Source organism: Lemur catta, chromosome 17 (assembly GCF_020740605.2).
Source record: "Lemur catta isolate mLemCat1 chromosome 17, mLemCat1.pri, whole genome shotgun sequence".
Taxonomy (NCBI): Eukaryota; Metazoa; Chordata; class Mammalia; order Primates; family Lemuridae; genus Lemur; species Lemur catta.
The window spans coordinates 28,970,422-28,994,329 of NC_059144.1; the positions used below are offsets into that span (position 1 = coordinate 28,970,422).

General features: G+C 42.3%; 1 protein-coding gene across 3 annotated transcripts in view; it reads right to left on the reverse strand.

Moving 5' to 3' along the window:
* The window catches only part of SLC23A2 (solute carrier family 23 member 2), a 110,147-nt gene that overhangs the window by 42,487 nt on the left and 43,752 nt on the right, over positions 1-23,908 (reverse strand). For all 3 annotated transcript variants that reach the window (XM_045529049.1, XM_045529048.1, XM_045529050.1), the window contains 2 exons: positions 18,262-18,526; positions 6,084-6,182 (listed from right to left, as the gene is read on the reverse strand). In XM_045529049.1, coding sequence (XP_045385005.1) covers positions 6,084-6,182; positions 18,262-18,369 — 207 coding nt within the window. In that variant the 5' untranslated portion in view covers positions 18,370-18,526. The remainder of the gene's footprint in view (positions 1-6,083; positions 6,183-18,261; positions 18,527-23,908) is intronic.

The following is a 23,908-nucleotide window of genomic DNA, read 5'->3' on the forward strand; positions in this document are numbered from 1 at the left end:
CCTTGAACAAGGCCCCCAAATGAAGGAATGATATAAAATGCTAACCACTTCCAAACGGTGAGCGCGCATCTGGCCCTCCCTCTCCACCCCAACCCTCCCCGGCAAATAGAACAGATCTTTGTACCTAAAAATAAAGTCCTACACCGTCCTATCAGAACACTGTTGCTCAGACAACAATGTTAGGTAAGAAGAGCAAAATTCAGAAGTGTGCAAACACGATGATTCAAATTTTGTTTAAAAAAACAAGAGACTAAAAATATATTTACAGTTTAGGTGACAGCTTTTTCCTTCTTTGTTCCCCAATATTAGTAAAGATTTTCCTTTTAAGCCAAAATCATCGCAAACACCAGACACTTTCAGGTTATAATCCAGGAACTTCCAGTCAGCTTTGGCATCACTTCTGAACTCACATAGTACCTGGGCCGAACAGAAAATTCCAGGTAGCCCTGAGCTCCCCAATGCTGCCTCAAAACTGTTCTGCTTTCTAAAACCCTGCAAACCATTCCTTGCATTTCTGGAATCCAAGATACGTGCCTTTTGTTTTGTTTTTAATCTTTTATAACCCAGCAATGTGCCTAACGGGAACCAAAAGATCTTCCACCAACAGATAAAGATGATGACATTCTGACCCTTGACCGTATCTAGCCTAATGAGTGTCCTCTTATCTGATGCATTAGCACAGAAAAATGCTGACTCAAGTGTCTGTCACTCAATTTTCTATGCAGAAAGAACAGGAATTTGGGAGCCAAATACCCTTAAATAAGTGACACAGCTCAGCCTCAACTTCTACAGCCTGAAGGTAAATGTCTGGTGTGAGCTGGCATCTGATCTAATCCAAACGTTAACTGCTTATGACTTTTCTGTTTTAACAGTGGGCACTGACAAATTCACATTCTCGAATGGGTTAAAATGGGTTATGTGTGTCTTTAAAAATTTGTTGGTAGACGTGGTAGAGATAGAACTTATGTGTGTAAGGGGTCTGATGTGCAGTAACTCGCAGTAAAGGATTAGCTCAGCAGCTCTGGATTGTCCAAACCTTGTACATATTTCAAAGAAAGGTTTGGCCCTTGCCTGGCCTCTGAGCTTTGGAAATATCTTGCCCCTTAAGGATGCCTTTTGTAACCTGAAGCCTTGGGCCACACAGTATCAGCCTTACCTCTGGAGGAGCTGGAAACTAATGTCAGCTACACAGGTGATCAGTCACACCTATGTGACCAATCTCCAATAAAAACCCTGGACACCATGGCTTGGGTGAGCTTCCCTGGTTGGGAACAATCCGTGAGTGTTGTCACACATCACTGCTGGGAAAATTAAGCCTTATCTGCATGACTCCACTGGGAGAGGATGACTGGACACTTATGCCTGGTGTCTCCCAGATGCTGCCTATGTACCTTTTTCCATTGCTGATTTTAATCTGTATCCTTCCTCTGTAATAAACTGTGAGTATAACAGCATTGCTGAATTCTGTGGAATGCTTGTAGCAAATCACTGAACCTGATTTGGAAACTCCTTGAAGTAACGATTTTGTTCACATGACGCAACTGTGGATGCTGGGCTCACTACAAAAAGGTTAGTTTAGCACTGTCACGCTATCTAGTCTCACAGGAGTTCCGGTTAAACAAGGCAGATTGACTGCATGTGTTGCCTCGTCTAACTCCTAAAAACACATAGAAGGAATAGGTATGATGTAAATCCACAAGGACGAAGGAAATGGGAGGAAGAGAAATGAGATTAACACGTTTTTTGGAATACGGAAAGCATTTGCATGAGTTGTGACCATGCTGGGAGAGGGAAGGAATGGCCAGCCTGGGTGCTTACAGGATACTGTGAAGAAGTGGGCTGCTTGACCCACAGAATCCCAAAAAGGGTCTACCCTTGGAGGCACAGGTCAGGGTGGGGATGGGGAGAGGTTATGTCTCAACTCCACACATCTCTCAGATACCCTGTTGCCCACTGCTATCCTCCTCCTTCAAGACATAAAAATGTATGGTTTGAAGAATATAGGCTGGGAAGACTGGCTGATTTCCTCAGGGTCGCATGACTTTGTAGCAATTAAAGTATGATACAGTTATTCTCTTAACTTTGTGTTCAATAACGTTACGAACATACGCAAAGGTAAAAAGAATACTGATCACCCATGCCAATTTACAGCTTCAAAAATTATCAGCATCGTGTTTGTGTTTAATCTATTTCCCATCCCACCCCAACTTTATTGAGGTGGGAGGATGGATTCTTTTAAAGCAAATAATATATATTTTTTCACCCATAAACATAATGTTTCTTCAGCAGATAATATAGTTTTAAAAAGAACCACAATATTTTTATACAACTAATCAAATTTAAAAATGTGCTTAAGTTTTTTTCATACTGTGTCAAAACTGTTTTATTGGCCGGGTGAGGTGGCTCATGCCTGGAATCCTAGCACTCTGGGAGGCCAAGGCGGGAGGGTGGCTTCAGGTCAGGAGTTCAAGACCAACCTGAGCAAGAATGAGACCCATCTCTACAGAAAATAGAAAAAATTAGCCAGGTTTGGTGGCACATGCCTGTAGTCCCAGTTACCTGAGAGGCTGAGGCAGGAGGATCACTTGAGCCCAGGAGTTTGAAACTATAATAAGCTATGATGAGGCCACTGCACTCTAGCCCAGGTGACAGTGCAAGACCCTATCTCCAAACTTTAAAAAAATTGTTTAAATTATCAATTTTAAGAACTGAACTAAGGTAATATAAGGGAGTATCTTTGTTTTAAGGAAATATACATGAAGTATTTAGGGATAGAAGAATATTATGCCTGTAACTTTCAAAAAGCTCAGAAATGATAACATGTACATAAAGAATGACTAAGCAAATGTAGTAAAAAATTTTAACATCTGGGGAATCTATGTGTGCACAGAAAGTGTTATGAAATATACATATGGGTTAAGTTCTCTTATTTGAAATGCTAGGGACCAGAAGTGTTTTGGATTTTTTTCAGATTTTGTAATATTTACCTGGTTGAACATCACAAATCCAAAAAACCAAATTCAAAATGCTCCAATGACCAAGCATTTCCTTTGAGTATCATGTCAGTCCTCAAAAAGTTTCGGATATCAGAGCATTTCAGATTTTGGATTTTCAAATTTGGGGTGCTCAACCTACACCAGATTGCCAGCCACAAGTTACATAATGGAGGAGCACATTTTAAGCTTTCTTAACATATTTTTGGACCTGTTTACTATTAAACAAGCATGTTCAAGAGAACTTCATTTTTCAGGAACAGCTGGTAGTTTTAATAAAAGATGGCTTAAAGAGAATCCATAGGGATCAAAGTCAGAAAAGGTTTTGAACTTTAAAAAAAAAACCCTCAAGATAATAAAAATAAGTTTATCTTACATTTAACAAGATCTCTGATAACTGCAACTATGGAGTTGAAACAATGGGCAACCAAAGACTGCAGAGGTAAGCAGGGCAGCACATTCAAGTGGAGACTCTTTAATAACTAGTTATTAATAACTAGGTAACCATCTTTCAGGTTGTGACAATCTCTGCTTCCTAAGACCCTGGCACTGTTTTACACTCTGTTATTTACTTCCTGCCGTGGCCCTGGGAAGTTGTAAGTTGTTGTGATCTCACTTTACGGCTGGGGAGCTGGAGATTCTGAGAAGGCGAATGACTTGCTCGGAAACTGAACACAGACAGGCTTTCCCCAAAAGCCACATGTGCCCACGTGCCACGTGGCCCCCCACAAAGAAACAGAGTTGCTTTTTAGTAATTTCCAGAAACAGCGAATTTTCTGAAATAGTTATGAATGATTTTCAGTACCATTGCAACCATTTTAAGTACTTCCATGGACAAATTTTGTGAAGAATCTATAAAACAACAAAACACTGGTATTTCAATGGAACATCTAAGCTGTTCACTTAATTCATTTCATTTAATTCAAAAAACCTTGCTGTGAAGTTTAATCCCGTCGAGATCCCTGATTTGAGAATCCCAGTGACACTGAGGTCAATGCTCAGAATGTGCTGGGTGGGGGCCACGATGCCACCTGATTCGTGATGAGGATTCATCCTTCAGATCCTTCCAGGAATAAATCCCTTTGGGCGAATTCTAAGGTGGGTACCTTGTAGCTAATACCATGCTAACAAGCATTTACCATAAGGGGTTCAAGAATATTAACAGATGCTGGAAAGGTCAGGTTTTTGATAAAATAAGTGTATAATCATTAACAATTAAGTATAATTGGGAAAATAAACATGAATAGTAAGACCATGTCGGGCAGTATCTCTTCTCCTCAGTTTTCTTGTGTCTCCTTGAATGTCCCATGCTTATTTCTTAAGAGCAAGAATTTTTCGATACCATCTGAAAAGCAAGATCCCAAACAGCAGCACTCTCTGGCGTGAAGTTTTCTTTGCACAAATTTGAGACAGCAGGGGACCTAAATATTGCATTTTCTTTACCTTTCAAACATGGATAGTGATAGCACCTTTCTAATAGGGTTCCTATGAGGATTTCAATGGGATGGGCTCTCTTTAAAAGCATCTGGGTGAGGGGCCATCCCATTTATTAACACTACTCAATACATAAAATGGCCAATAAAATAGGAAGATATGCTATCTCACTAGCGGTCAATGAAATGCAAATGTATCAATGTTTAGACAATGAAAAAAATACTCAAACAGGAAAATAATCTATAAACAGACTGCAACCATGAGTAAAAGGTACAACGATAGAGGTTAAAAAGCCCCCAAAGTGTTACTGTTCCTTACTATTTATTTTGAAAGATATTTCCCAGACAATGGAAGAAGTCTGAACACATGACAGCCTGGGATTATGGCATACAGAATCAGATGCGGCTCCAACAATCTGTGAAAATGCACTTTGTTACGAGATATGCCAATGATCGCTGAGGCAGAGTGGTGTAAGGTGTGTCTGAGCTGTAGACCTGCAGTCTATACCACAAGGCCACACACCAACTGCCACTGCCCTAACCTCTCAGGAGAGGCTTGGAACCCAACACTCCTGGTATTTCAAGATCTTGGCATGCATCTAATTAATCTCCATTTATAATTATAATAGCTCTAAGCAGCAGGAAAATAATAGCAATATTCATCCAGACAGGCAAAAATGAGATTTCCATCCCCCAGATTGGAAAATTTTTAAAAAGGCACAAAAATCTGATTACCCTAGAATTTCAATATAATTTCTTTGTTGTTTATCATTTTAGTGATTACACTATAAATGCACTGCATGAATATCCAAGTATACAATGTCTTGTTATTTAAGTTGCTTAAATTAATAAATATTTACAGTGAAAATAAAATGTTTTTAAATTAAAGTCTGTCAAATAAATTTCAAATGAAATTGAGAAGTCTCATAGCTGCAATGTAATCTGGAAATGCCATATTATCAAATTTCTCATATGTGTTAAGCACTGTGGCAAATACAAAGAAAAAAAAAAATTAAGGTGTCTGGACATCCTTTGGGCAGTTCTTCCTGACCTCTATGGTCCCAAACACTGACTTTTCAAGAAGATGGGCTACAGCAAAAAAAAAAAAGAAAAAAAAATCTCCCTACCTTAGTGTGTGTGATTTCCATTGTTTTGGTCAAAGAGCTCCATCAAAGGCATTCATAGTCTATATAAACTACCTGCCGGTTTCTCTTATTTACTGCACATGTAGTATTTAATAGGTATGATGTAATAACTTTACAAATATTCTTTTATTCAATACTCACCACGACCCCTAAGATGGATGCTGATACTGTGATTCCCATTTTAGAGATGAGGAAACTTCTGTAATTCCCTCAGGGTCTGAGTCATATTTGCAACCAGACCTGACTTTAGACCTCAACCAGTTCCTCAGGCATCCTGGCGAAGGCTTTTTAAGCTATCTAGATAATAATTACCATATGGTTCTCACTTTAATTGCCATTAAAAACTAGGAACTTCTTTTCCTCCTGACTCCTGTTTCCATTATAAAGAGAACACAGTCTCCCAGGAGGGTAGAGACCAAGCCCCCAGGTGGAGGACATCCAGGTCCCTGGCATAGGAAGAGGGCAGGGGTGGCAGGGGCGGGGGCGGGGAGGTGGGGGTGCGGGAAGGGTACCTTTTCTGCAATGCCATTTTCCGTGGTGTAGATCGCCATGAGCTCAGTGTCTTCATTGTCCTGCTCACCACTGGACGTGGCACCTCCATTTATCACCACCTGAAAACAAACATTCCATTTAGAGGTCATTTCAGCACACACCATTCTGATGTATGGAAACATTTTTCCTGCAAAAAAACCCTTTTGTAATTCTGCTCAGAGCCTCACACTATGCATTTTTCACCTATCAAAGTGGCAAAGTCTGGGGGTTTCTTAGATTAAACTCCTGGAGAGCATGAGACAGTGACCAGGTGTTTGTTTCTGATGGCGGAGAAGTGTACCCCATGTCCCGTATAGTGAGGCTGCATGAGGAAGAGGCTCAGTTGGGGACAGCAGCAACGGAATGTCCCAGAGAAACCTCGGCAATGGGAGGGACCCGGCACCCTCCAGGGCAAGGGAGGCACTGCTGTGTTACTCTGACCAGGCCCTTGCTGAGCGGGCAAAAGTGCCCTAAGCTACCTTGGTTAAGATCCCTCCCCACGTACCCACCAGAGGGTGACTTCTCATGGGGCACCGCCAGAAGGGAGAAACGTTCTAGTCAGAGAAATTCAAGCGCTGCTGTTGACCTACTCAGCAACTTTTCATTGTTTATTCCTTTCTCACTGCAATGAAGTAAACTGGCCCACAGGTGTGTCCCTCTGTGAGCAACATCATCTTGGGTTCTGCCAGTCCAGGCTGGAGCAAGAACCTCAAGATATTTTTACTCTTTAGCCAAACGGCTCCATGTCCAGGAAACTATCCAGAAGAAACAATACTGAAAACAAGAAAGACTTTCACTCAAAGAACTAGTTATAAACCCTTTACACCCAGAAAGCTACAAGGGAAATGATTTTTGGAGTTTATAACATCAAGGGAAAATGCATATTTAATAATAGTAAGGTAATTGTACATATATATGGTAACAACTACATTTTTAAAATACAGGTGAAAAAAGACAAAGTATATAAAATTCAAATTCTGGCACTGTGAAATACAGTAAAAAGAAGTAAAACTCAACGGATGACCTAAGAGAAGATATAGTATGACATATAGAGAAAAAGGGTTAGTGTCAATAACTTATAAAGAACACCTCAAATCAATAATAAATAATCCAAAGGTAATGGACAAAGGCTAGGAATACATAATTCACAGAAGAAAAATTTAAATATCCAATAAAACACATGAGAAGATGTTTCACCTCATTTAAAGTCACAGAAAGGACAATTAAAATAAAATTTCATTTTTAACATCAATTGGGGGAAATAAAAATTGAATCTGGTGTTGATCAGGATGTGAGGGGAGAGCTACTCTATGTTCTTGCAGAGAATATGTTCTTGGTGGAACGGCCTTTGTGGAGGGAAATTTGGCAATGGGATTTAAAACAAGCATTTTCTTGGATCCAGTAATTATACCTATAGAAGCTTATTCTCCAGAAACATCCATGCAAGTGCTGTGTACATTTGAGGGTGACCACTGCTGCATTGTTTGAAATACTGAGTACCTGCGGACAACCTAAGTGTTCATCGATAAGACGAACACTGAAATTATGGTATATCTACTTAGAGAATAATACTCGACCATTAAAAGGAGTAAAGCTGACATACTGATAAGGAAACAACTCTAAGAAATAGCGTAATTTTAAAAAGTCATAAAACAATAAGCTTAGAATTATCCCAGTCACGCTAAGAAAATAAAATTTCAATCACCCTCCTACCTGTCTAAACACGTGGTAAAGGATCCAGAAAAGTCACGGCCCAGTAGAAGGGTGCCGCCCTTGGGATGAGGCAGCAACAGCAGACACTGTTCGTTTTTCACTCCCAACCCTTCTTGCGTGTTTGCATCTTTTATCATCAGTGTGCGTTCACACTGTTATTCATGTGCCGCTTTTTTAAACAGATAATGAAAAACACATGCTCCAAAATATTAAAAGGGGTTGTCTTTGATCAGTAGAGCCACTTTGGCCTTTCTTGGCCCCTAAATATTTTGGTAATTTTCTAAAACACGCAAGATCCTATCAGCATAGCTTGGATTGAAGAGGTCCAAAGAGATTTCCAATCCATGTATTTTTTTGTAGTTAAGGAAACCAGGGCTGTGAAAAATTAAATTTCTTATTCAAGGTCATACAGATTAAAATGTAAGTATGAGGCTGGTTTAAAGTATGCCAGAGATCTCAATTAACCAGTACATATATATAGGGTCAAATTTTCCTATATTATTTCCAATAAAGACCTACTTTTAAAATTATTTCTAAATCACATTATAGCTTTTTACACATTCCTGGCCAAGTTCGGGTCCATAGCACAAAACCCGTAACGTACAATGAGAATCATGCTCCAAGTCATATCTCAGCAGTACTCAACCCACCAAGAAGCCAAGAGGAACAGACACTCTGGATGAACTCCCTTAAAACAACATTTAGTGATTAAATCATCAGAGAAGCCCAGATCTGATTTAAAGTCCTATGCTAGTGAAAACTAACCTTCACCTGCATTCATCTCAGGTTGCTGCAGGGAACAGCGGCTTCATTGGTATGGGGTTTCCTCTTGGGGGAATGAAAATATTTTGGAACTAGATGGAGGAGGTGGTTGCACAATATTATAAATGTGTTAAATGTCACTGGATTGTTTACTTTAAAATGGTTGATTTTATGTTATGTGAACTTCACCTCAATAATTGCTTTTCCATCTATATACATGGCACCGAAGAGGGCAGATTTTGAAAGGACTCAGCAATTCCCACTGCTCCCCTGACTCATTCCATTCATACACATATACACACACACTTACAATAAATAAGGACAGGCAGTCCCCAACCCAAGCTGGCTCAGTGTTATGATGGTGCGAAAGCAACACACACTCAGCAGAAAGCAGTAATAAAATATAATCTTATTATATAATAATATTAATATGATAAGAAGGGTCTCATGATTCTGGTGATGCTGGACAGCATCAGTGAGCCACAGCTCCCAGTCAGTCATGCAATCACGAGGGTAAACTGGCACTCTACAGTGTACTGTGTTGCCAGATGATTTTGCCCAACTGTGGGCTAACCCAAGTGTTCTGAGCACAATGAAGGCAGGCTAGGCTAAGCTATGGTGTTCAGGAGGTTAGGTATAAAAATGCATTTTCAACTTATGGTATTTTTGACTTATGAGGAGTTTATCAAGATGTAACCCCATCATAAGTCAAGGAGCATCTGTACACAGACACTCCTAAGCCTAGAAAAAGGCTCATGTGTTCATTCAGCCAATGGTGGCTGTGTCCCAGGCCATGAGGACTCAGTCCTGCTGCCTCCAGGAGCTCCCTCTAGAGTGGGTGCTGTGCTGAGGAATCCTGACTTAACACAGGAGGCAACAGGGAGCCACAAAGGAATGCCAAGTACAGGAGCACCACGATCACATGCATGCTCTGGATTTGGCTGCAGCGGGAGAGTGGGTGGGTCTCGAGAAGCAAAAGGATGACCCTTCAAAGAGGGGACAGTGGCAGGGATGAGGTATTAACAGTGATCTGCAAAAGGCAATCCGCTTCAAGAGACAGCAAAGATGTAGACTTAACGGCCCCTGAAGACTGCCCGGGTGGGAGCTGCAGCACCACACAGCTCAGCAGTGGGCGCAGGGGCAGGTTCCAGCATAGCACAGCGAGCAACACCCCAGCCTGGACCAGAAGCTGGGGGCCCTTGCACTCCACCAGGGGTCCCGCTGGGAAAGGGAAGAAACTTGGAAGCAGGGAGGTTCTGGAGCATCGGGAAGATGAAAAAGGTCCTTGCTGAAGGGACGGAGGGATTCCACAGCAAAAAGGTGCCACAGCTGTAAGAGGAGGGGATGCACACACGGGCTGCTCTTGTCTGGCCACTTATTTCTGATGTGCACGGAGCTGCCTAAATAATGCTTACAGATGAAGAGTTCTATTCCAAGTACTATTTTACTAATATTTTTCCCTTTGTTTATCAAATTAGCTATCCTAATGGTCTATTTACTTAAAATGCAAAATTTAGTTTTAAAAACCAAATGTTAAAATCAGTTATTCAGGAAAGGGATTGAGTTTGTTCTAAGGAAAAGGATAAAAAAATATTGATGATAGCATCAAAGCTTCACATTTTTGAACTCTAAATATTAACTGTAAAATAAAACATGTCTTGGAAAGCTTTCTAAATTAATAAAGTCTGGTTTTGTGCTATGAACAGTATCACAGATAACAGAGAAGAATCTTGGCATCTTTCTTCTCAGGAAATTGATCAAGTTAAAAAAAAAAAAATCAACAGATTATTGTAACCCTTTTGGGAACAAGATGTCCTGTCTCTCTCAAAACTATTTGAAACCAAACTTGTGGCTTTAAATTTTGTCTCCTAAACTAAGATTGTATCACTATTCAATCACCTATGAAAGCAGGTTTCTTCCTGCCTAACCAGATGATTTTGTCTGTCTCCAATATGCAGGGCTATTTTGACTCCCAGTGTGCTAGTATATCCACTGCTCAATAAATACAACGTCTTAGGCTGGGCACGGTGGCTCACGCCTGTAATCCTAGCACTCTGGGAGGCTGAGGAGGGTGGATCGCTCAAGGTCAGGAGTTCGAGACCAGCCTCAGTAAGAGCAAGACCCCGTCTCTACTAAAAAAAAAAAAAAAAAAATAGAAAGAAATTATCTGGCCAACTAAAATATAGATATAGAAAAAAATTAGCCGGGCATGGTGGCGCATGCCTGTAGTCCCAGCTACTGGGGAGGCTGAGGCAGGAGGATCGCTTAAGCCCAGGAGTTGAGGTTGCTGTGAGCTAGGCTGAGGCCACGGCACTCACTCTAGCCTGGGCAACAAAGCGAGACTCTGTCTCAAAAAAAAAAAAAAAAAAAAAAAAACAATGTCTTTTTTGCTCAAGTGTTTTGTTTCTACTAAACTAAGATAATGGTGCTAACATGTTCACTTTTAAACAGTTCTCCTGACTTGGTCAGAGGCACAAGAAGCAGGAGTGCTAGGGGTGTCATGCCGAGTATCGGTGTAACGGCAATGCCAGGTTAAGCCAACAGCCAAGTGTGTCTGTGTTACTCAAACAGAAGTCACCGTGCATCAGCTGCTTACTGACACCTGTCAGGTAGAGGGCACAGGCACCTGGGAGAAACCCTGCACCTCCTATGAGAGTGTTCAGAACTCAATTTCTTACCTATTCAGATTCTGGTATAATTCATCCACCACTGCAATGGATCTGTTTGGCAAGTAAGTGAACCATTTTATACTAAAGCAATCTCTTTCAGAGTAGTAATAGATTCCCAAATTAACTGCTTTCTCTTCTTCTAATAAAAAGGTAACATACACTGTTCTTAACATCCCTCTCCCAACACACACACACACAAAGATTATTTCCTCTGGTATCCAAATCTACTCTACAATTAAAATGTGTTTTGAATAAAGAAGCTATCAAGATTGGTTTTTCCAGCATTTACACCAAGCCCTTTTTAATAAACATAAAAATCTCCCACCTACCATCCACATTATTAGAAATTTCAAAATTAACTACCATGAAAAGTAAGTCAAACCCCAGCCTGAGCAAGAGCGAGACCCTGTCTCTACTAAAAAAATAGAAAGAAATTATCTGGCCAACTAAAATATACATAGAAGAAATTAGCCGGGCATGGTGGCACATGCCTGTAGTCCCAGCTACCCGGGAGGCTGAGGCAGTAGGATCGCTGAAGCCCAGGAGTTTGAGGTTGCTGTGGGCTAGGCTGAAGCCACGGCACTCACTCTAGCCCGGGCAACAAAGCGAGATTCTGTCTCAAAAAAAAAAAAAAAAAAGAAAAGAAAAGTAAGTCAAACCGAGCAAAGTACCATACAGGCTAAACATCCATAGGTTGTCAATCTTAGATGATGATGTCCCAAAAGATGCAGCTGATAAATCTGAAGCTGGTTGAGGCAGCAAAGCTCTATCTTGCTCTTGTTGCCTTTTCAAACAGGATGGCCCCTGGTGACTCCCCCATGGCCACATACAAGCAAAACCATCCGGAGCAACCAATGCCGCAGCCCAAAGCTCGCCCAGCCCTGGACAGCTCAGCCTCCCTCTCTTGCCCTGCCCAGCCCTGGTCTTCTGGGGCAGCCTTCTCTGGGGCCCCAGCAGCCAGAAGCACCCTCAGGGTTCCAGACGTGTTCCCCCACCCGCTCCGGCACCACTTATTCTTCAAGAGGAGCCAAGAAGTGCTTTGCCTCTGCCCGGTCCCAGCCTGCAGCCCTGAGAGCTGGGTGGGGTGATGTGCCTGTCACTGGCCCACACTGAAAATCCCCTGCGGTCTGTGCTCCTACCCCACACACACCCCAGGGTTGGTGGTGGTGACTGGTAATGTCTGCCTGGCACATATTCATGCCAGGCACTGGGCTGGGCTCATCACCAAACATCTTCCCTTCAAGGTGAAGTTTGTAAGAGCTTATAAATCTAAAGATGTTGGCCAGGCCCAGTGGCTCACGCCTATAATCCTAACACTCTGGGAGGCTGAGGTGGGAGGATCGCCTGAGCTCAGGAGTTTGAGGTTGCTGTGAGCTAGGCTGACGCCACGGCACTCTAGCCCAGGCAACAGAGCGAGACTCTGTCGCAAAAGAAAATACATTAATTAATTAAAATAAATCAATCAATCTAGAGATGTCCCTGTGGCTGACTGCAGAACAGGTCCTGAGGGCACCCAGCAGGTTTCAGCACTCCACCCAAAAGGGAGCCCGTCTGCATCCGTTCGTTCCAGGTGGTACCACATTATAGATAAGCCAAAATCTAATATGTAGAGAATATGAAAGGGACATAAACCCAATTTAAAAAAGGTCAACACCCCAACAGAAAAATAAGGACATATATAATACGTGACACCCGAATACTTGAAAAGAGGCTCAATCTCACTCATAAGAAGATGCAAGTTCAAACTCTAATGAGAACAATTTTTCTACCTACTAAATTGGCCAAGAGCCCAGTATGACCACATTCTGCTGCCAGGCATGCAGGGCAACAGGCATGCACACGCTGCCGCTGAAATTACTCCAACAGAGGTCAATGTGTGTGGTACTCTTCAATTTACCAAGGCATATCCCCTCTGACCCAAAATCCCTCTCATAGAAATTTATCCTTCAAGTACATCTGAGTGACATCACTTGTGTGCAAGGTTATTCACCACAGTGCTACGGGTACATACGGAACATCGTCCACAGTATGTCAGTAAGTGAAAAGAACAAGAGCAGAGCTACAGACACTCTGTAGACGCCCCCACAGCCTTCTGCAACACGGGGCTGCTCTCCATAAATGGAGCCAGATGAAATTAGGGCTGTCGGTAATGACAGGCACAGACCTGGCTGGCAGTGCTGCCAGTTCTCCCTCCATTCCTTCAAATTGCTATCTGAGCCAGGGATTTTCTCTGCAATTGTAACTTCTAAGAGTTTTGTGAGCCACTCGAAGACAGCTGATGCAGTATCTTTGATCATCAGTATTGCTCAACAGAAATAAAGTGGGTTGGGAGGAGAATAGATGCTCACAAAGTAAAGTGTATCAATGGCCAAAGAACATTGCTGGAAAACTGTTCCGCTTCACTGCAATTCAAAATTAAAGCAATCAGATACAATAAGGTTAACATACACTAGGCTATCATTTAATATAGCAAAGAATTAGAAAAGACCCAAGGTCCAAATGAAAGTGGCAAAGTTAGATCCACGATTTGCTGTTATTTCACAATTACAAGTTACATTTTCAGTAACAATGAGATGCCAGGATATGATATGAAGTTAAAGGGGTTTATAAAACAGATTGTGTGTATATGTGTGTTGATCAGAATTTTGAAGCAAATATTTGGATGTTCTTTTATAAATCCCTGGAAAGAAATACATCAAAATATTAGCATACTGCTTTTCTGGCTAATGAGATTTTAAATGACTTGTGTTTTCTTCATTATACCATTCAATAGCTTCTAAGTTTTTTGCAGTGAACATATTTCTCTTGTAAATGAAGAAAGTTACACAAATAATGACACAAGGACAGAAAATAAACATATGCAAACTATAAAACGAAATGATAAAATAACCTATCAGTGTTATTGTTTTTTCCATTTTAACTGAAAACACATTTTATACCATAAAGCCTAGAGAGAAATATGGATGCTTTGACACCTATACAATTTAAGGGGGTGGGTGGTGGGAACAACTGGGTAATTACTGCCTTGCAACTTCCAATATCATATCTTCCACCTCAAGTACTTTATAAAATCCTAATAGAACGAATTTTTTCTCCAACAGAATTATGGGCTTAGATTATGGTATAGAAATCCATGTTGACCTGATCAAATTAAAAGGCTTATGCACAGCCAAAGGAACTGTCACGAGAGCAAACAGATAACTTACAGAATGGGAGAAAATTTTCGCATGCTACATATCCGATAAAGGGCTGATAACTAGAGGAAAATCAGCAAGAAAAATATCAAACAACTCTATCAAAAAGTGGGCAAAGGACATGAACAGAAACTTTTCAAAAGACGACAGAATAATGGCCAACAAACATACGAAGAAACGCTCAACATCTCTAATCATCAGGCAAATGCAAATCAAAACCACAATGAGATATCACTTATCTCCAGCTGAGAATGGCCTTTATCAAAAAGTCCCAAAACAACAAACCTTGGTGTGGATGTGTGGATGCAGAGAGATAGGAACACTCATACACTGCTGTGGGCTCTTAACGTTATATGGTTCTGAGGAACACACACTAAGGAAAGCTGAGACAAGTGATGGTGTTTTATGAACTTATGAGTGTTTCCCCAACCCTCTGATAAAACTGAATCTAATGAAGCTAATTCTCAGTTCGTACCACTAACATCTCCAAAGTGATCTTGCTACCCAAAAGAAGAAACCCAAATATTCTCAGAGAGGCTCTGAAGAGAAATAAAATCTTAAGGAATCTTAAACACTTTCCCTGACTCTGAATGATGACGTGCTTTTAAAAAAACAAACAAACAAAAAAAAAAAAACAGCAGGCTGTGTTCGAGATGTGTCTGTGCCAACAGGAAGCTCAGGCTACTAACGTGGTTTCCAGGTTCAGGTGATGCCGCAGAGCAAACACGCGGCCTTGTCCTGGCTGCACTTCCCCGCTGCACTCTGGTGCCAATGCCCATAGGGTATGATGGTTCGCCCAGACTTTCTGCTGTCTTTTTCTGGTTCCAGTTTCTTGCCATGCTGTATCCACCCCATTTATATACTTCCCAGCTGGCGTTAAAAACACACAGATCTGCCTAACAAGATTCCTGTGGGATAAGATCTTTTGCTATGCTTCTCCTATTCAATACCAACTCTAGTCATGTGGTCTAATTTCCATGGATGCTGGCGTTTTGCATGTCTCTTGTTCTTACTGTGACCTAGGTCAGTATTCTTCTTCTATATATGGACTTTTAAAATGATTGTTGTCGGTTGTTTGTTTTATTTTCTTTCAAGAAACTCTGATTCTCTTTCATATGAGTTTTTTAAAAATATGCATTTATTTTAGGAAGTACTTTATCTAAGAGGAACTCGAATGATGAGATCCTTAACACCCACGCCCCAACCACCTACTGCAGCAGACCCCACCCACCCACCACCAATCCTGGTTCTGAGGAACAGCCAGGTTTGGTTCCTGGTGCCCAGTCTCTCTGCACTCCAGCACACCTGCCTCTAGATTGCCTTCGCAGCTGACAGCCCGAGGCCCAGCTTTGGACTACAAAGCAAACAAAGAAATAAGAGCTGGCATTTCAGTCTTGCAAGGCCCTAACCAGCAAGCAAAGAGATGGGCTAACCACTAGGTTCATGTGGCTACTGAGCACTTGACTAGTACAACCAAGGAAGTGAACTTTAGGTTTTATTTAATTCTAATTAATTTAAATGTCAATAGCCACATGTGGCTAGCAGTGATGGTGTGTTGGACAGCACAGATCTACTCAAAAAGACAAAACTCAGAGCTGCTGTGCCGATTAGCCTTCAATGTTTACATTTCCAAAAGCTAGGATAAAAGAAGGTGCTAGCAGGCAGTGACATCCTGTCGTGATCCTCTGAGTCACCCACGTGTGGGCATCTCCAACAGTGAAACCCTCAGCCCTCTCTTCCCGCACAAGGTCTTCCCAGCAGCCATATCCTCTCCCACGGGTCAGCCACCACCCACTCGAGCCTTTACAGTGAGTCTTCACAGCTCTCCTGCTCCCTCCCCGTGTGCCAAGTCCCACACCCACATGCCTGCAGGCTTCGGGAGCACATCAGCATTGCAAATCCACAACTTCCCAAATAAAATCCATCATCTTCTATCTTCCCCACACCCTCCAAACTTATGGTTTTCCCTAGACTTCCTATTTTCTGCAAAGCCACCATCCGCCCGACAGGTTCCCATGTATAAAATCTCAGTGGGCATCCTGAACTTCCCACTCTCTGGGCTCTCAACACCTCCTAGCATCTATCAGCCTCACCTCTCTTCTTACTGTCCCCACCCAAGTCCAGGCCTTTGGTACCTCCCAGGCCCACCAACTCTCCCTGTCCTAACCTGCCCCAGACTCCAACCAATCACCCCAAATAAAGAGTCCAGGGGCCTTCTAGTGAGCTCTGGCAGCACCCTATAACCAGGGGTCCTCAACCTACGGTGAGCTGTATAATTATTTCATTATATATAACAATGTAATAATAATAGAAATAAAGTACACAATAAATGCAATGTGCTTGAATCATCCTGAAATCATCCCCTCTATGACGCCCCCTCCGCCATCGGTAGAAAAATTGTCTTTCATGAAAATGGTCCCTGGTGCCAAAAGCTTGGGGACCACTGCCCTATAGGAACCCTACTGCAGCACTTGCTTCTTGTCTCTGAAGAGAAGGGGAGTGAGAGTGAATAACCTGCCAGCTCCGGGGCAAAAGAAAGCCACAAAAGCGAGGAGTCGATCCCCAGGCATGAATCTTTCCCTTTCACTCTTCAGAGCTGATCTAATTTAAACCTGAGCAACTGCCTAATGAATAAGCTATACTTTCTTTTCCGTTGGAAAGTCTGTATCAACCTTAAACCTTCAACATGAAAGAAAATCTGGTTTCAAAATTTCACTTTATAGGAAAAAAGAAAGTGGTAGGTAGTGCCAGTCATAAAATCGGCTGAACATTTCTCTGTGAATTAATGTGGTAAAAGTCAAAACGTGAACGCAAGTGGCCAATCGACATACTTCAGGATGCCGTGTTCACGTCTTCCTGCATGTCGCCATGTTTTAAGGAATCCTAGGATACTATTCTTGCCATTAACCACATTTCGAACACTTTCGTAAACACCGTGAGACAAGATCTCTCTAAAGAGCTTTTTTCTTTTTTAAAACAAGTATTTTATATAAATTAAGTCATAATCCTACATTTGGGGAAAATATTAGTATTGAACATAATAAATGTACATAATCAATCTTATCTGACTGATATCACTTATTCAGCTGCAACTACCTCTATCTTGGACACTGCCAACAAAATACCACACATGGCATTTGGGTTCCAAACAATCAGTCATTCATTGATCCTCCCACTTTCCAATACTAGTATGAAGTTGGCTTATGTTATTTCATAAGAGCATTTTTTTTTTCTTTTTTAAAGAGATAAGGTCTCATTCTGTTGCCCAGGCTGGAGTGCAGTGGTAACCTCCAACTTCTAGGCTCAAGTGGTCCTCCCGCCTCAGACTCCCGAGTAGCTAGAACTACAGGCACATGCCACCATGCCTAGTTGATTTTTATTTTAACTTTTTTGTAGAGACAGGGTCTCACTATGTTGCCCAGGTTGGTCTCGAACTCCTGGCCTTAAGCAATCCTCCCATCTTGGCCTCAGAAAGTGCCGGGATCATAGGCGTGAGCCACCACATCCAGCCCAAGAGTATATTTTTGAAGATAAAATTAAGGCTTCAACATCCCTCAGTATACAGTAAGCGCTGGGCCAGATTTCAAATGTTAATAGCAATGCATGTTTCCTTGCTGGAGTTAATCCCAGCAGGTGACTACAAGCCGAGAGCAGGGCTAAAACCCAAGAGTCAGCCCAAAGACAACCTCACGTGAAAAGCACCTGGTTTGTAAATTCCTTAACCTTCACTGAAAACATGAGTATCAAAGCCAATCTATGTTGATTCCACACTGAATTTACTTTAGAGTGATTTAAGAAGAAAGGACGGGGAAAACTATTACCGGAAGAGTAAAGAAAGTGGGGTGCTTCGCTTCATCTTCGTATTTGCCTTCTGTTGAACTTCCAGCCTCCATTGACTTGGACGTGGTGTTCTTACCAATGCCCATCATCAAGGCAAAACAAGCAGTCTGCACAGCCGTTGGACTGGAGCGGCTGGAAGTGAAGGCTTATTCAAGCAAGGAGCCCAGGATCAGAGTCGGCTCTTCGGTGCCTGGAGCACCCGATTCTCAGACGGAGACGAGATCCACAAACGGCATCTCGTAGCACCTAGAAAGAACAGAGTGTAGCCAAATCACCTTGAGGCACACAAACAACACAGGACACATGGTCATCGAGTTCCCCGCAGAAAAAAAGTCATGTGACACATTATACTCAAATATCCAAAAATGCATTATCCAATTATTCTTTTCAAATACCCACCCCCTCTCCATTTATAGAAACCCACCAATTCTGAATTTCCCCCTTGAGAGAGGGACCACTAAATAAACTAAAATATCAAAAATATCAGCATACTAGGGAGAAGAAGTAGCTAAGGCATTTCCCTGACACGCATGACTGCATATATCTTATATCCCAGCACTACCGGAATAGAAATTTCTGCAACAAGGGAAATGTTCTATATATGCCCTGCCGGGGTGAGTCATCACTAGTCACATGTGGCTACAGAGCACTTCAAATGTGGCTAGTGCAAACATATAACTGAATTTTAATTGTGTCTAATTTTAATTAAAATTAAAATAGTTATTTGTGGCTGTGGCTACCATACTGAACAATGGAGATAAAGCCAATTTAGTATAGTGAAATGGATATTAAAATAATTCTGAATTCCCTGTATGTGCACAATTAAAAGGCAGGGGAAGGCACTCAAAGGCATTAGGAGTAGAAGATAAAACCAAGCTAAGAGTAAATGGCTACACAGAATTCCAGGAAGGTAGCAAGATGAGGTTTAAATGGGCTAGAATGCCACACCAAAAAAAAAGGCAAAACATTCAAAAATCAAATGACAACATACACTTAAGAAACTCAACCCTCTCCCCCTTCCCGCCCAAAGGAGTTAAACTGGCAAGAAAAAAGAAAAGGTGGGGGGTGGGGGTGGGGGATCAACACTACTAAATCCCCTGAGATGGATCCCCAGGGAATCTCAGATTTGGACACTATCATTAAAGAAACAGCATAATACTCCAAACTAAGTAAAATCTAAGAAAAAGTTAAAAGCAGGATGCCGTGGGAACCATTCTATGCAGCCAAGTTTCAGCGAAGCAGCAGAAAATTCAAGACTTAATTTCAAACAATGGAATTATAACCTGTACCATAAAAGTGATTCACCCTAAGATTAACAAACATTTGGAGAATTTGGCTTCAAAACTGAGAGGGCACAAAGGATCTCTCCAAGGGTTAGTACACATACAATAAAACGTGCCTAGGTACGCCTGAATTCTTATAAAGAAAAAAATAACGCAAGCAGGTAGGGGTGGGAAGGGCAGAGAGCATTCCCTGGCACTCGGACTAGGGTGACATCAGATCTCACTGCCAATTAATTTCCCGCCAAGAATGAACATTCCAACCAAGCTGTCCTGCAGACATGAAGACAGGCCTACAAGAAGCTTGGAAACGCAAGTAGGAAACTTTCTGTTCAAGGAATTCTTCATGGGACACTTCGTTCAACAAATACTTTGGATGAACCAGGCGGGGGGAAAAAAAGAAAACTAAACAAATAACAGAAAGAATTATACAAGATTTGAGAGTTCAGTAGTCAGCACAAAAGGAAAACAAAAGAAATACTTGCCAGAACATCAATTTGCATCAGTGGAACAGAGAGAGCTGGGTACACATATCAAATCTTTTGAGGTGGCTATTCCCATTTACATATATTCATGGACATTTTATGTTTTCATTCATATTATATCCACGTTTGCTTAAAAGCCATGGTTCTCAACCCAGAGTGACTCTGTTCTCCAGGGGGCACTTGGCAATGTCTGGAGACATTTTGGCCATCACAACTGGGGAAGAACTACTAGCATCTAGTAGGTAGAGGCCAGGGGTGCCACCAAATAGGGCAGATCTCACAGTGAAGGATGGCATGGCCCACACAATCTCCACACAAGTGTTGAGACTAAGACCTTGATTTAAAGATATTTCCATCCTCCCAAAAATGGCATCGAAGATGTGCCATGTTGATCCTAAGCACAAGATCAGATCCTCCAAGGCAGTGGTTCCCAACCTTGTTGGCACCAGGGACCATTTTCATGGAAGACAATTTTTCCACGAACCGGAGATTGGGGGCAGGGGTGATGGTTTGGGATGATTCAAGCACATTACATTTATTGTGCACTTTATTTTTATGATTATTGCCTTGTAACATATTAACATAATGAAATAATTATATAAGTCACCATAGGTTGGAGACCTCTGCTCCAAGGGATACTCGTTCCAGTTTGAGAAGCAGGCACATGCATATTACCAGATAGAACAAAGCCCATAAAGGAGCAAATGTATGGGATCTACTGTAGCTTACAGTCACTTTTAAAATAATTTTCCCTTTTCAAGAACAGGGACGAGTAAGTCATATTTTTCCTTATCTTTTCTGCTGCTTATAGAGGATATGAGGACCCATTTTACTAGGTAGTTTCCAACTCATAAACGTGCGGACTTCCTACAGTCAGAGGGGAAGTTAAGGACATTGCTTAGAAAACAAAGGCAGGGCCAGGTGTGGCGGCTCACGCCTATAATCCTAGCACTCTGGGAGGCCAAGGCGGGCGGATCGCTTGAGGTCAGGAGTTCAAGACCAGCCTGAGTAAGAGCAAGACCCCGTCTCTACTAAAAAATAGAAAAAATTAGCTGGGCGCCTAAATAGAAACAAAAAATTAGCCAGGGGTGGTGGCGAGCACCTGTGGCCCCAGTTACTCAGGAGGCTGAAGCAGGAAGATCGCTTGAGCCCAGGAGTTTGAGGTTGCTGTGAGCTAGGCTGACGCCACAGCACTCTAGCCTGGGCAACAGAGCAAGACTCTGTCTCAAAAAAGAAAGAAAAAAGAAAAGAAAAAAAGAAAACCCTAAAGGCTCTACTTGTAGCCCTGACAGAGCTGGTTGTGGTATGGTGTGTATAAATTACTTAGAATTAACCTTTTTCCTACATTCTTACTTAAAATGTCTTACAATAATCCAAGAAACCAATCCCTAGCAGAGGCAAAGTTTGCAAAGAGGCAAGAGTGTCCATTGTCTTTTGTTCACCTGCTAAGGCTACTCACCTGCTATGACTGTTAGTCTGTGTGGCTGCTCAGGGTCCTATGACAAGAGACCTTTTCTTGAACTGCTCACTGGTCCTTTCCTTAAATACACATTTCAGTGTCACCATCAGCATGGTCTGTCTCCTTCCTGAAGGGCTTGGATATGACCTTTAGTGATTTCCTGTCTGTCTCAGAATGTGCCCTTCACCTGGATCTCCTATACCTGACAATCCAGGTGCAGTGCTCAGCTTGTTGATCTGGTTGCCAGGACACCACCAACGTGTAAGCCTAACAACGCCAGCTTCCTGTCACTGCCAGACTGCCCATGTCCGTGAAGTCAAGTGGACCAAACCCAGTCGTGTACCAAGATGTCTCAGAGAGGCAGGAAAATGGGCAAATGAGCAGTTCCCGCCACAGGAGCTGGCAGGCACATTAAGCTGGGACCAGGTAGTCCCTGGACGGTACCCAGATAAAGAAGTTATACTTGGCTGGGCGCGGTGGCTCACGCCTGTAATCCTAGCCCTCTGGGAGGCCGAGGCGGGTGGATCGCTCGAGGTCAGGAGTTCGAGACCAGCCTAAGCGAGACCCCGTCTCTACTAAAAATAGAAATAAATTATCTGGCCAACTAAAATATATATAGAAAAAATTAGCCGGGCATGGTGGCACATGCCTGTAGTCCCAGCTATTCGGGAGGCTGAGGCAGTAGGATCGCTTGAGCCCAGGAGTTTGAGGTTGCTGTGAGCTAGGCTGATGCCACGGCACTCACTCTAGCCCGGGCAACAAAGTGAGACTCTGTCTCAAAAAAAAAAAAAAAAGAAGTTATACTCAATTCATCAGGAAAAAGAAGAGAATCTAAGGGGATTCAAAGAGGACTAAGGTAAAGGTCAGATTTGTGCTTGGGGCAGGAACGTCCTTACCACGTGGAGGGCAGGCAGAGGGAGAAGGTGAACTGTGGGCAGGAAGATCAGAAGCCTACACTGCCTGTGCAGACGAGATCAGGACCCACCCACGCAGAGGCAAGGCTCAGGGATGAGTCAGATGCCACTGGGGTCTCAACCTGGGACTCTGAAGATGGTGACAGTTTACAATAATGTTTATTTTATTTCTGAGTCTGAAAACACTGCAGCGACTTCTTGGAAATATGAAAGCATAAGTCACCTTCAAAAACCCCCTCTGCAATCCCCACCAAAATGAACCAAACACCAGAAGCGGGAAGAACACCACACCTACCTGGTGACCAAGAAAGGCCTCAATCCCAAAAGGCTTGGTGGAGAGCAGCCCTGCCCCCAGCCTCGCATACACAAGAACTGGCCTCAGCCTGGCACCAGGTCTCATAAAGGGTGGGTGGGAGGAGGGCGTGTGGAACATCAGAGGGGAATGAACACGCAGAAAGCAGACCAAACTGAGCACTCAAGTAGAGTTCATGCCTAATGAGGCAAAATGAATGCAAGAATCAGGAGAGTGCCTTTAAAATAATGTTAATTCATATCCTCAGGGGATTCAGGAATGTGCCTTTAAAATAAGGCTAATTCATATCCTCAGGGGAATTCAAGAACAAGTACTAGTAGTAACCAGAGAACCAAAAGAGTTCTTGGAAATTAAACATGACTGCCAGAATAAATCTCTTGGTAGATGCACAAGTGGGAACTACACTTGTAAATTACTAGAACGAGTCCACAAACGTTACAGCCAGAAGAACCAGTATCTGTTTAGGACAAGTTCCCGCAGACAATCATATGTCAAAGAAATAATAGGAAAAAAAATGTCCTCACACTGAAGGAAAGACCTGGGTCTTCAGACACACTGGACATCAAGCGCTCAAGGACTTTCAGGGGAAGTCCTGAAAGAAGACGCCCCAGACAAATCCTAGGGAAATGCCTGAATTCTAAAGATATAAAATCTCGAACCTTCTTGTCAGGAAAAAAAAAGACACAAAAACACTATTTACAAAGGAAAGACGGTTATATTAACATCGGACTTCTTGTCTTGAACAGCAAAAGCTAGAAGAAAAAGTGATGTTTACAACATTCTGAGAACACAGACCCTAAAATGCCACACCCAAGCCACCCTCAGGGATCCCACCACAATTCCACAGCCCCCACCACTTATTGTTTACACCTTCAAACATAATCATCAAAACTATGCTGTTCAATGATTGGACACTTTACTGTTCTGCAGCCCTGCTTGACTGTCTGTGGGGGCCACATTTATAACAATTATAAAAAATGTGATCGTGCACCAACTCCTTTGCCCACCCCTGATTCTTGGAATAGTCTCCCTGAAGAATTACTAGATTAAAGGATCAGAAGATTTTTAAGACTCTTGCAACATAAAACAAAATTCCCTTCCAGAAAGACTTTCCAAACCGTTAATCCCACCAGTAGTGAATCTGTCCATCTCAAAGTTTGATAGTCCCTGATATAAC